The 14,601-nt window shown below is 44.5% G+C and overlaps 1 protein-coding gene across 1 annotated transcript; it reads left to right on the forward strand.

Annotated features, from left to right (window-relative positions):
• Nucleotides 1-2,502: 2,502 nt before the first annotated feature.
• Nucleotides 2,503-9,660, forward strand: LOC139049900 (protein LZIC-like). Its single transcript, XM_070525775.1, has 2 exons — nucleotides 2,503-3,114; nucleotides 6,936-9,660. Exons 1-2 carry the CDS (start codon nucleotides 2,869-2,871, stop codon nucleotides 7,263-7,265), a joined length of 576 nt encoding a protein of 191 aa, XP_070381876.1. The 5' UTR covers nucleotides 2,503-2,868; the 3' UTR covers nucleotides 7,266-9,660.
• The last annotated feature ends 4,941 nt before the right edge of the window (nucleotides 9,661-14,601 follow it).

The following is a 14,601-nucleotide window of genomic DNA, read 5'->3' on the forward strand; positions in this document are numbered from 1 at the left end:
TGTACACTGCGAGCTGACGCTATCACTTCCTCAAATCAATGAAACAAACTTACCGTTAGGCCAGGCTACGTCGCATATTCTCAGTCCTTGTTATAAGTTGTCTTCGGCGCTGCTGAGCAGGGCAGTGTCTCCTGCAAACAGGTAATCGATGAGATACTCCCTGGCACACTAAGCCTAATCCTTCTTTCGAACGGATTTTGCAAGCGTGCAGTGAACAGCATTGGAGACATCCTATTTGCTTGCTTAACGCTCTTCTTATCGGCATTTGTACACTTGTGAAGAACTTCGGTAGCCTCTGATATCCCTGTGGATACCTCCTAAGGCATGCTTCATGTGCTCCTCGACTACACAAGGCCTGCATGACCGCTGGTATATATGCTGTATCGAAGGTTTTTTAAATAACTTATGAAAGCCATATAGCAAGATTGGCTAAATTCTGCAGGCAACTCAAACGCCTGGTTATTGACATGAATATGTTCCATTTCTAACGGCTTTCAGTTCATTAGGTCCACTGAAGTGTTGTAGGCCAGATTTATGCCTAATATTACTCTTACCTAAAGGCCCTCTCTGCCAGAAGGTGTAGTTACGTACAGGGGGAGAGAGAGAAGCAAAATTCAAATGAGGATATAACATTCAAAATGCAAAAGCAAAATAAGATTGCCTTCCTGAATTTTTCGCTCACAGCCTACGCCGCCGACGCCGACTTTTCTGCGACACGAGCTCCTTAACGCTCTCGCGTTAAAAAAAGTAAACACTGCAATTGTGCACTGCATACACTGCAATAAAACACCTCAAAAACAGGATACACGGCCAAAGTTCATTAAAGAAGTATACTGACACGAAAATTCTGTGTCCCCTTTTATTGCTTTCTTTTTTGGCAGCTGCCGACTCTATAGTTATGGTACGAAGCCTCAATTCCTGGAGAACAAAACAGATGAATAATTACAGCACCTTTTCGACGGCCTGCCCAAAACGCTCGCCAAGTGCGGGGTGGGCTTGTTCGAAGCCAATGTTTTAAAAACGGCGGATAGTGATAGGGGGCTGAAACCAAACCAGCGGTATTTTTCTTTTCGTTTTGCAAACTAAATTAATTGGTATAATACATTACCTAACTTTCTACATATTCTCTTCTCCAAGAAAGTGCCAATACGAAAGTTGTAGATCACATTTAAAAATGGCAGACTGAAGTGTTTGCAACTAAGCGCCATTCATGTAGCTTCTTGTACTTGCCTTTAAATAAAGGCCTCGAAATACAAGAACAAGCGTATGACAGCGCCATTCTTTCGGCGCTTCCAGACGACCGATCAAGAAACGAAATCCGCTTGTCTCTGTAGCGCTATCCTGGACGGGCTTGGCGTTTCCGGTGGCCACATTATACGCGCCAGCAACTCTCGCTAGTAAGATGTGATCGAGAACGAATAGAAGAACCTGACAATTGCATTTTCCTTCCCGATATTAAACAGTTCTGCGGTCAACATTTACTCAAGCCCGAGCGCCCCTTTTTTTCCCCCGCAGTCTTCAATGATTAATGCTTTGGGCACGAGCCGGTTACAGCAGCTGCAGCCGAGGTCAACAGTTAAGGTGGACGGGTTCTGGCATGCCAAGCTCAGAAATGCATCCTCCTTGAGGTCGTTTCGAACTTTATTTACGCAGAAAATGGTTTTAAACTTCACCTACCGCTTTATCGACGCCTCCTCTTCCTTGATGAGAACGGAATTTGCCGTCTAGTGATTATCGCTTGGGCGCCCACTTTCATGTGTTTGTCGTGGACGATCTTCCTTCACGCACTTTCTATTTCGTTGATCTTGAGTCCGCGTCAGGCTTAGATAAAACAGCACAACGGCAAGAAAGAGCCAAACGGTGTGTCGCAAGCACAACTGGAGGGCCACAAAATACGCCATTTCTGACGGGTATGTTGTGAGCAGCCGTCAAAACAACCCAGGCGCACTTTACCCTTCCCCTACTTTTCTTTAGCTTACCCACAAGGTTATAGACTTCACAACTTGCGCACAGGGTGAACATAAACAGTGCTAAATGCGCAGATCAACTTGACGGCGCAGTGTTATCGTATCCGATTTAGCTATCGTTCGATATCGGGAAAACATAACAAGAGTTTGTATCTCAAGTTGAAGCGTAAGTTTTCTTCCCCATCGCTAAAGCTAAGTTATAGTTGGAACCAGTGGCCAGATCTCGCGATGGCACTTCGCCGTGACTGTACAGTGAGCGAATCCCTTCTCTCTAGACTTTTGAGCATTGTTAACGTCGACAAATTACAAAGGAGCTATGAAAGACGCCGGAGTTTAGAGTTCCAGATACACTATGCCTAGAATTGTGAGTATGTTAACAGTGCCATGACTGCTGCCGCACACACATTTCAAACTTACCGCCGAAAAAAAAAAAACAGGCAACCATATGACGATGCAAGTCGCATAAACTCGTCTACATCTGTTAATCCTTCTGCCAAATTTTTGCTACGAAGTAACAGCTTTATAATATAACTAACGTTTAGTGAACACTGAACTACTACTTCTCTTTTAGTTAACGCCAAAATTCAGGAAGCACAATCCAATTTGAGGCGTAGTCCAATCCAGCCGAAGCTTATTTTCATCGCAGACAGCTCGCAGCTACTCATAGCATCGACCTCGGTCCCGTTATTGGCGTTGGTAAATTAAGCGCGTTACTAGACGGCTACCACACCCTCACTCTTTTCTCTTCCGGTTTTTCTCTCCGTCGACACACACAGGCGGCTTTTCTAGGGTTAACGCCCCTGAGTCGACTCGATTACTTCACGCGACGCCGCTCATCGTTTCTCTGCTTACTGCTACTCTGCCGGTTCTCTTTCGTGGACGATAACGAACAACGCACGCGATGGCGTCGCGCGGTCAAACCGAAACGAGCAAGCTGAAGGAACGGCTCGAAGAGCAGCTCGATCGGCTTATGGCACAGCTGGGCGACCTCGAAGAGTGCCGCGCCGAGCTCGACGAGGACGAGTACGAGGAGACCAAGCGCGAGACGCTAGAACAGCTGCGAGAGTTCCAGCTGTCTCTGGCCAAGATCGTCTCCGGAGACATGACTCTCGTGGACCAGCTGAGCGGCATGCAGCTCGCCATACAGGTGAGCCGAACGAGACGCGTACACGCAGGGTCGGTAGTTCTGAACTTAGTGTCACACATTACTTCCCCCCTCTTTTTTGGCTTCTGGATTGGATTGGCGCGGCTCGCTACGTGCTTGCGCGCGCTTTTCCGAGCGCAGATTGGTGTGCGCCTGGTTTCTGCACTAGGCTGTTATGCGATCGCTTTTTCGACCGCAGATTGATGTGAGCCTGGTTTCTGCACTAGGCTTTTGCACGATCGCCTGCTTTTTGCACTGGGCTTTCAAAAGGCGAAGTGAGCGTCGCTTACTGCAGGCGGCAAGTGATTTGACTCACGTACTGCGTGAGCAAAAACATAGGCACGTGGCTCATGAAGGAGATGACCGGCGACTTGCTTCATCTGTCGGACCATGTCATCGCCGACTGGAGGAACTACGCTCGTGAGGTCGTGCGGGACGAGCTGCTGGCGCGACCCCCACTCGGTGGCCCCGGGAGGATTGTGCAAATTGATGAATGCCTCCTTCGCGGCAAGCGAAAATACAATCGAGGCCGCCTGATGACGGGCGACAACGTTCCGCCGAGCCGCCAAAATTACGGCGGCATTGCAGATCGTGGACCATGGGTATTCGGCATGATCTGCGTGACCACCGGGGAGCTCCGACTATTCAAGGTCGACCGACGAGACGCGGCGACGCTAGGCCCCATTATTGCAGTCAACGTTGAACCGGGAACCACCATCCACAGTGATGAATGGGCCCCATACAACTTCATCCCGAACTTGGTGGGGGCTAACGGAGCAAGACTGAATTTGCAATGGGAGGCTGTTAACCACAGCATGAACTTTGTAGACCCAATCACGGGCGCTCACACCCAGAAAATCGAAAGCTACTGGCAGAAGGTGAAGCGCTACCTCGACTCCGCCGGCTACAGGGTGACTCTCCTCTCGAGTCGCACCTGATATGGCTATGGTGGGCATCGATTAATGGGCACATGCGCTGCAAGGACTCGTTTCTGCGTTTATTAGAAGCGATCGCACGGCGCTACCCAGTGTGACATAGTAATGGAAAATAAAGCGCACTTTTCTGACCCTTTGCTTTTGTATGAATGTTTCCCGGCATTGCTGTGCGCTTCCATACACGGTAGGCCCGCGGCGCTGCACTTCCGCAATCTGCGCTCGAAAAAGCGATCGCATAACAGCCTAGTGCAGAAACTAGGCGCACACCAATCTGCGCTCGGAAAAGCGCGCGCAAGCACGTAGCGAGCCGCGCCAATCCAATCCAGAAGCCAAAGAAGAGGGGGGGAGTAATGTGTGACACTAAGTTCAGAACTACCCGCAGGGTCGTCGGTTGACAGCGCCGATCACACCAGTTTTATTGTCAGTTCACTTTACTGCACGACTTCTCACTGCGTTCACATTTTTTTGAAGGTAGCGCAAGGGTAGTACAGTGATAGGAAGTCGCGCGCTCAGGCTAATTTGTTAAGATCCGTACTGAAAGCGGCGAAAAAGAGACACACGTGTGAACAGACGATACAGGCGCTCATTCCGAGTTTCTCAGTTTGGTCGCCGATCGGCCACTCGGAACTCCGGAGTTCACGACATTCGGACGCGAAGTAACTTTTCTGCAACGCGAGGAGCGATACATTGTTCGTGCTGCGGATCCGAGTAATGTGGTGCTCCACGAGCCCACGGTCAAGCTATATTGCTAAGCATGCAGCACCCAGTTCACAAGCTAATTCAGACAAGTGCGGCTGTAAGCCCTGCTCCGCTCTTCGCAACAAGCTTAATTAGTAAATGGGTATTTTGTTGCTAAAACGTTCGTGTCACGAATGGAATGGAAAACACAGCTTTGATGCGCTCTCGGCTCTGCCTAGCTTGCTTGGTGAGAGACAGTTTGTAGCCTACAGTCAATGTCACAGCTGCGTTGTGAAGCACAGCGTTCAGCCCATTCGCGCAAGTGTGGCTTTTCAGAGTACGCTTAGTAATGGAGTGTTTGATGCTCACCGACAGTATCACAAAAAAAGAGTCGCAATGAATTTAGCAGACTGCATACAACCGCGTAATGGTTGCACCACATTGCAGCTGTTAAGGAAGAAACAGCAAATGCTCATTTAGCAATTAACACGATGCAAATTGTGGGAGTATTTCCGCCGCAATTAATGTAAGCACAAATGACAAGTTGTCCAGACTTCCTATCAAAGGTCACCAGCACATAGGGCGTGACAAAAAAAAAATGGTTCGGACACCTTATCTGTTAGTCACAGCCACAGGTCAAATAGCATGCTATCAAATATCAAATATGCGCTAGAGTTGCTATAGTTGGCAACAGCCAAGGAATGAAAAACAAGCTCTACCCACAAATGTACAGTGCACCTGCCCTCGACCTGCGAAAGAGAGCCGAGCTGGCTAGAGTCTGCTCACAGCTTAATGACTTCGCTCTGCTAATGTAAAGGCTGGGCTAATTGCTTCAAGCTATATTATATTTGGCTGAGCCGTGATATCAGGTGTTGTTTGGTAGCAATTACTCAGAGTAATTTGCACTAGCAGTTACATACATTCATGTACTCCATTTCTAACATTCTTTGACCTTTTGAACATTGTTTAACATTGAGAGTCTAGTGCTAAAAATGAGCATGACATGAACTGCTGCACTTCTCGTTATGGCGCATAAAACAACTCTGACATTTACAAGCACTGTTCTCATGCTGAGCGCTCTACAAAGGAACCGTATTTATTGCTTAAAATACGTTTTTATTTTTTTCACACACTTTCAAAGCCTGGAGGCATTACAGAAAGAAGTGGGGTAAAAAGAAATGCAATAAGAAGAAACTCTAGGTTGGGGGCTCCTAGCTTAATACATTGGAAAGGAGAAATCATTTTTCTCCGCAAACACTGAAATGAATTTGATAAGGTTTGTTACATTTAAAAAAGAAGTTATGGTCTAGCATCTGTAGGAAGCGGAATTTTTTATTTAGGCAGTAGCTTTTTTATAAGGTGTGTTAAAAACTGCAGTATGCAAATTATCATGTTAGCAACTCTAACTCTGCAATAAAGAATGATATAAAAATTCTGCAAACTGCATTTAATAATGCATCTAAAGCAGAGAAAACTGGTATATTATATGCCCCTATGAATTATAACAAAAATTTGTGCACACGCCTTTTGCAAAACCGTTCTAATATTGTTACAAATCCGTGTAAGCTGTGACTTAATATACCTATCTCCTTTCACTGACAGGAAAGTCTGTTAAACTATTGTTCGACATGCAAGTTTGTCAGTCAGTGCTAGTATGTACAGTGCTCAGCAATTGAAATGCGATACTCGGATCACGTAGTGGCAGACACTTTTTACGCCGCCAGTGTGCGCTTGATCACCGAACGGCCCAATGCTGTCGCAATACATCATAAAGGCTCTCACTTTCATGTGACAGCACCGGCTCGGTGGTGGAAAAAGCTCCAAGTATTGTGTTTCAATCGCTAAGCACTTTGCAGTGCTCTTAGGTTCAAATGCGAACAATTTCGAAATTGCTCCAGACTTTCATGTTCACTTACATTTGTGACAGCAGCTGAATTCACACTCCAAAACGTACCCTGGTTTGTCCAAAACTACTCTAGGTTTAGAAAGTGGCTACAGGACAATTGCATGTCACACTCTTCTGTGATTATGCATAACAGACATTCGTTCCTGCTCGCATTTCAATTTATGACCACCGTACACTGGTTACGTAACACTCATCGCTCAGATGCTGATGCGCTGTTCTCCACTTCAGCTTCTTTCATTCAATGGCACGTTTACTGCTATCCAATGTTTCACATTCACATGTGAATGTTTCACATTCCCCTTTAGGCGGCCATTAGCGACGCATTCCGGACGCCCGAGGTGATCAGGATGTTCGCCAAGAAGCAGCCAGACCAGCTACGCGAGCGCCTGTCGCAGCTGCAGAGGGATGCCAAGATTGGCCGGCTCACCGAGGACGAGCTGGCACCGCAGAAGCTCGAGATCCTCGCCGCTCTCAAGAAGCTCAAGGCCAGCCTGCTTCCCGAAGAGGAGCACTACCTCGAGAAGCACGCTAGCAAGGCGCTGCTCGACTTTGACCAGGTCGGCGAAGACTCGGCGGATGCGAGCAGACTGCTTGACGTGGCAGGCTCCCAAATCAAGGCTGCTGCGCAGCGATGACTCTGGTTCTAGTCACAGTTCACCCTTCTGGAATGCTGGCTTCCATTGTGTGTTCCTGTCTGTCGCATCGTCAGCAACTTTTGAGGTGTTGGTAATGATGGTGCACCTTTTGGTGAATCAAGCACCGATCCTAACTGTTGCAGCTGTCCCATGTCAATGACACAAGGTGTTGCATATAGTACAGATAAAGGAATTAAGTACGCTTGTGAATGCTACCCTTTTCATGGTTGCTGTTGCGCATGTCCGCTTCTTTCACACACCTTTGGCCGCTTTCCTTGCAACACTATAGGTGCAATGATGCAATTATTTTGCTATTTACCTAACAGTTCGCTATGAAAATTACTAGGCGGAACTCGGCTGCCCCAATCATTCAGCTACAATGAGAATGATTGCTAGTTACATGTATTTGTCTAATCTTCGTTCCTGCAGCTTATTATTATGTGCCTCTACTGGCCTAACTTTCCAAGCGATCATATCTTTCTGAACACACGAAGGCAATCAGGCTCTCAGCACATGCATAGTTATTGTGAATTGTTACATTTGTAACACAATACTTTGTCGACCATGATCTATTTGCAATGTCACAAAGTTTGGAGTCACGATAAAGTTAGAGATATCCAAGTCCCAGCCATCATTCATCTGCTGGCTGATCCACAATACTTCCAGCTTCCATATGCATTTGCGTCATATTTCCCTCTAGTAACATTTGTATAAAAATTATGTGGATCCCATGCACCAACAGAATCTATGTAAGCGAAGCTTTCTGTGCTGTTTGCTTTGATCGATGATAATTAGCAGTGATGCTGATGGCAAGTGTTTAATTTATTTAACGTTTAGTCCAATATGAGAGTGCCGAGTTGATGTTAAGCATTGATTTGTATGCACCACTGCCCTTTGTCTGCATAGTACACAGAACACACAGGGAGACATTTGCTTGAGGCATTGTTGTGCGCCATTGTTCATAATCTCAGAGAGGGTTAAGCATTATCATTGCCTCGCATGGCACATCGCATCATGGCAGAAGTGTTAAACTTTCTTTGAATGATGGGACTGTAAGTACCAGAGCCACAATCTGATTATGAGGTACGCTGTAGTGGTGGACTAGATTAATTTTGACCCCTGGAGTCCTTCAACGAGCTCCTAAATCTAAGTACATTTGTATTTCGCCCCCATCAAAATGTAGCTGCCATTGTAGAGATCGAACTCGTGCCCTCGGGCTACGCCACAGTTACAAAGCCACCACAGCATGTGTACAAGTGTTGATTTGGCGTATGACCGCTTCTGTAGAGGCGCCTAGACGCTACGGTACTTTAATGCAGCTTTGCATCTGCACGCCGTGCATCAGTTGTCAGCGCAACAAATTTGCATGCATTTTATTTCACATATAGCAGAAACATACCATGCCGTACCTTGAACCTATACGTATTCAGCTCGTCCGCAACCACTGCCAAGTCTTGTAGTAGCGTTTTCTCACCTTTTCTCTCTCCTGCTCTCTGCCATATATGGGAACTGAGAGCAAGGGTGGCAATTCACTCATTTCACAACTGCATCGGCTTTACCCATTCCCTGCCTCCTTTCCACCCTCCTATCTACTGTTCTATCTACCTCCGCAATGCATTCCTGCAATGCGTTTGCAGGGGTCACAGATAATTACAGCTGTCAAGAGGTTAATATGGTGACGGCCAGGCAGCTGCAGTGGGCATTGTGCACATGGGACACCATGGAAAGGTCAAAACAAGCTTCTTGTGGCGCCTTTCCTCTCTGCCACGCTCCTCCCATGTATATGCGCACTCTGAACCCTCCCTCATGCGGCATGCAAGACACCCACAGCAGCAGCAGCAGTGGAAAAGTCGAAAGAAGAGTCAAAGAAAGCTTGCTTTCAAAAGCTTTCCGCCATCAACCATTAACAAAGGCTGGTGTCACAGTCGTCCTTACTCATTGAAGTTGTGTGGATATGTACACGTGAAATTAAATGTTAGATTCAGTTGCAAGCAAGTTAAGCCATCAATTCAGCCACATTTGGTCATGTTCAGAAGGTGCAGTCGATTCATTGTCTAAGCCAGAAAGGTGGAGATTCCACTCCATTGCACAGCGACGTCCACATCACTTTTCTTTAAAATTTTACAGTACTATGCATGGCGAGTCCCTGTGAACTGGCAAGATTATTATTTGTAGTTTAGTTTTTGTATAGGAACGTACTGAAGGCCAGAATGTCATTGCCAATGTGCTACACTCATTATACATTGCCGAGATATTTGAAAGGCAGCATCGCATTATGCGATTACGTGCGATGGTCATTCTCTTTTGTACAAGACATCAAGCCTTGTAACGGCCTGATATCCTTTATCAGGCATTGATATTTATGTGTAATAAATTGGATTCCCACCAAACCATATATTGGATAATTTCAATTCTGCAATTGCTATGTTCCCAAAAAATTAGATAGCAAATCTTACTCAGTTTACCCACTGCTCGTCATTATCGCACACATCCTGGTGCACAATGCCGCGAATGATGCATTTCCAAAAGAATGATCTCACTATAATCTCTGCTACACTGTGCTTAATAAGCACTCAGTCACTTGCAAAACACCTGGTGCACAACTTGCACGGCTGGTACTGTCGACCGAGACAGTTCAGAGGTAAGTGTTACTATGTTACTCGTGCTGCAAACAACGTAAAAATGAGACGAAAGATTAAAGAATTTTGTCCCACTTTGCACGTTACTCAATTGTGCGAGCAACTGCCTTTTACTATGTGTAACAGAGAATCTGTTCATAAACAATAAAGGAGTTGTGCAAGATCGCCTGCCCTCTACATACAGGAAGAGAGCTTGACTGTTTAATTTCATAATTTTTAAAACACTGGCTGCTTTTTTTCCCCTGCTTATGTCACGCATGAAAATGAAAGAAGCGAATTTACTTCCTTGCATCACTCAGGAGCTCGAAAAACAGCATCACAAACTCGTATTAGCACAAGCTTATTTCTAATCATGGTACTAATTGCAGTGCCTTCAGGGGCTTTCCTTTGAAGTGAAACAGCTGAATGCAACATAGAAGCAGGAGTCGCTGTATATGAAACAGCCTGGCTACCTGGATCATGGTTCCAAACACTTGCCTGGTGCCTCTCTCTTTCATATATGACTATGATCATGGTGATATGAGATGATCATGAACACTAAGGAGATGTGCCAGGGTATGATCATATATTGTATGATCATAATCTCGTACCATGATGATCATGAATGTTGGGGAAATGTGCATGGGCTCCTCATAGCATGACAGTCGTCATTGGTTTCTGATCATCTCGTATGATATATGATCACGATACGAGATGATCATGTCTTGTGATAATTATGAACACTGGAGACGTGTGAGGGCTTCTTATATGATAACGGTCACATCAAGATGATCATGAACGTCTGGACATCTGGAACGTGTATGGGCTCCTCATAGCATGACAACTATCATTGGCACTTTAGTCGACTCTGTGAAGTGCTGATGCCAGCAGGGTACACAAAGCATACAGCAATGATAGCTAAACACGATGGCCACTCGAGAGAGGATTCCAAGCGCTGTTGAGCTACAAATGGATAAAACAAACAATTATAGGCACTGGTTAATAGATGATAAGCTCGCTGAGCCACTACTGCAATTTCTGCATGCGGAGGGCTTCTAAGCATTTATTCATCTATGCCACAGAGCAAGATGCACGGAAAAAAGAAAGAAAAATCCATATCAATACATGCAAGCTTGTGCACATTACACGATAATTCATAATATAAAAAGCTGCCTGCACAGCTTCGGTACCATTTCCTTGGCTCACACTTCTTAAGTTCTTAAGTATAGCCATAGTTTTTTTCTACTTATGCCAGGACTGACAATAAGAGGAGAGAGGTACTCAACTTTAATGCAGTGCTGTCCTCATGCGTTTTATATACTTTTTGTTCTACATATACTGCATATATTTAATTTTAATAACCTGAGAAGTTGTCAACTTTGTGTTGCCATCGCTTTATTATCATTAACGTTTCGATTCTCATGTTTTCGATACTCGTAGAAGGATGTCCCCTCAAGGGCCTTCAACCTTCAGGTCCTCCTCCGTTACCATTAGAGACTGAATAAGGTAGCCAATCTATATTCATTTGCATTAGTCAGAAATGCAAAACAGAGCTGCACAAGCTTGTGTTATCACAGGCTTATTTCTCATCCTGGTAATTGTGTTCAGAGGCTTTTCTTTTGGATGAAATAGTCTATTACTGCATGAAAGGTTAAGTAATGGTCAACGAAAACAGTACTCTCAGGTGTTCCGTCTAGTAGGCAATTATGGAGCCTTCCATCATCACTAGCTAAGAAACCCAGATGTAAAAGCCCCTGCAAATACTACTATGTAGAATTTTTTGTGCTGCAGGGGCAAGGTATGAGCATCAAGAAAAGGTAATAAGCAGTTTCTGAAATGATGAACTACATAGGATGCTTAAAATCAGTTGCTATACAAGTGTGTAAAATATATACCATAAGCATTAAAGTTATGACAATGGCTGTATTTTAATTCTGTGGTTTTACGCGCCAAAACCACGATTTGATTATGCGGCATGCAGTGGTGGAGGACTTGGGATTTTGACCACCAGGGGTAATGTGCCCCCAAATGCACAGGACACGGGCATTTTTGCATTTCGCCCCCATCGAAATGTCACCACGGCCAGGATTCAATCCCGCAACCTCATGTTTAGCAGCGCAACATCGTAGCTGCCAAACTACTGCGGCGAGTGGCAATGGCTGTAGTGAGGTATGCTGCGGATATAGATGAGACACAAAATAATGACAAATTAGCAACACTCCAATAGTAATATTCAAGAGTGTCACCATGGCCCCACATGCAGGTAAACCAGGTCGAGTTCACGAAGCTTTTTGTTCCCAGGTGTTTTCACCACTGGCCAGCAAGCTTCACTATTAAATTTGTCATTAAGTGTGGCTGACCATTGTTCTTAGAAAAGCTTTTTTTTTTTTTTGAGAAAACAGACCCTGACCTTTTGGACAAGAAACATCTGAAAATAGTCTGAATCACTTAAAATAGTCTTAAAATGTCTGAAATTGCAAAGGCATGATGGGGTCCTATTACCTTCAATTCACTGGTGCCTCTGTGGAATCAATTACGCAACATACCAGACAACTTTTGAGATATTATTGCAAAATGCTAGCTTATAGTACACGTTTACAACTGTTGTTCTGACGCAGATATTTTACTATTTCTCATTTGCGTATAGTTTAGGGCAAAAAAACAATTTAAAAAAAGCGATATACAGTCCCTGAGTGACACTTTTATGGTGCAATTTTTTTTTAACTAGATGACTGTATGTACATACCCACGCAGCAGCAACATGAACTGATAGACTAGAGGTATAAGGGCAAACAAATCTGCAGCAGGCGTTACGCGACTATTTCATTAATGAGCTTCATAAGCACTTCTGCTTGTCCATGGCACAGATCATTGTTGACACAACTATTATACCAAGCACAGTGGCCATTCACAGCACTCCTACAGAACAAAGTCTGCGAATCTTTAATAAACACTCAACATAAACCATAATCAAATAATATTTAGCATTTATCACTGAATTTCAGTATTCTGTGGCTTCCAATATTGTGTTTTTTGAATTGCAAGTTGGGCAGGCCTGCTGCAATAATATTGCTTACAAAATCAAACATGGAGCCCAGCTTTGAAGTAAAGCAATAATAGTTTGAAAGAGTCACTTGTGCACAATAATTCTTTATCACTACCATTTGCGCAGCATGCCTGCTATGAGTATTGAACTATTTAGACAACCTCCACACAGGTATTCAAAGCCGACTGTAAAGGTTGCGTGAGGTAACTAGTCTTGGGGCAACTAATCTCAGATAGCCTCGGTAACTAGTCGTGAAAAAAAAAACACTGCGAGAAATGGGACATCACAAAGCCATACCTAAAGCTCAAGTTCAGACCCTTTTGTAAGCATCTCTAATAAGGTCTCAATCTGAGTATTTGATACGGCTTCATAATGGAAGTCCCATTTCTTGCACCATATTTTTGGCATGCCTTAACCATGGGAATACGAACATAGTGAGAGCTGAAAGGCCTTGTAATAGATACTGATGTAAAGCAAGCGATATTTTGCGGGAAGGGAAGACTTTCCGCCGAAGCACGTGTTCAGATGGCAAAGAGGTCGCACACAAACGACGTGAAAAGAAGGGACGTGCTTTCGAGGCAATAGTCTCCACATAGACAATCTGCAAGTTTGTAATCAAGCACTTGTAGTGCAGCTAAAAAAGACAAGATGACCACGCTTTCTTTATTGCCCTTTATCACTTTGAACAGTGATCTCTGCCAGTATTTCTTTTTTTAATTGCCAACTTCTATCAATCTTGCCTTTCAAGAAAATTCATGCCAGCAGATTTTGATTCGCGCACATTTTTCTCCAGTGTGGAATGTTACTGCGGCACTACCGTATCTTTGTCACATCAACACTCTGCAACGTGTCCATGTTTTAAGCAGGTAAGTTCCACAGTATGTTCCACCAAACTTCCAAAAATAAAATAAAATTATGCAATGGCACTAGTGCTGCATTGGTAAACTGACTATCGATAGTGTTTTTAAACTACCTATTGTGCAAAAAAAGAACATTGATAGCACTAAAATGTTTTGCAATGAAACTACCCATAATGTGACAAAAACTATAAATAATATACTTGGTAGCTTTACGATAGTTCAATGTTGATAGTGCTATCTATGGTTTTGAAATTCTTGGTTAGTGATATTGACATATTTTGTGATAACTGACCATTGCAACAAGCACAGTTTCTGCACTTGGGAACAGGAAACCTTACAAACACTTTGTTGCAGTGTTTTCGTGCGGTACATCACGCGATTTCACACTATTGCTATCAACAGTATACTATTGATGGTACTATCGATAGTTCTTGTACTATAAATAGCTTGATAATGACTTGGCTACTAATAGCATCTGTAGTATTGCACCACTGCATTTGATGCCCCAAAGCAAACACATGAGCTAGTGATGCAAAACTACTGGTAAACCGACCATTGGTAGTTCAAGCTGAGACCACAACACTATCGCAGCAGAGGGCTGCGGTTTAATTCGACCACCCACATTACTGCGCCTATCAAAATGTGGCTGCCACAGCAGGCAACTGAACCCACAACCTCATGCTTGGCAGCAGTACACTGTGGCCACCAAATGACAGGGGCAGGAGACTAAACAGTACCAATGGCCAAGCGTCAGTTGCAGAACAATCTAGATGGCCACTGTAGCCTACCATCCCCCTCCATGGCTTCTGCAC

Source organism: Dermacentor albipictus, chromosome 9 (genome assembly GCF_038994185.2).
Source record: "Dermacentor albipictus isolate Rhodes 1998 colony chromosome 9, USDA_Dalb.pri_finalv2, whole genome shotgun sequence".
Taxonomy (NCBI): Eukaryota; Metazoa; Arthropoda; class Arachnida; order Ixodida; family Ixodidae; genus Dermacentor; species Dermacentor albipictus.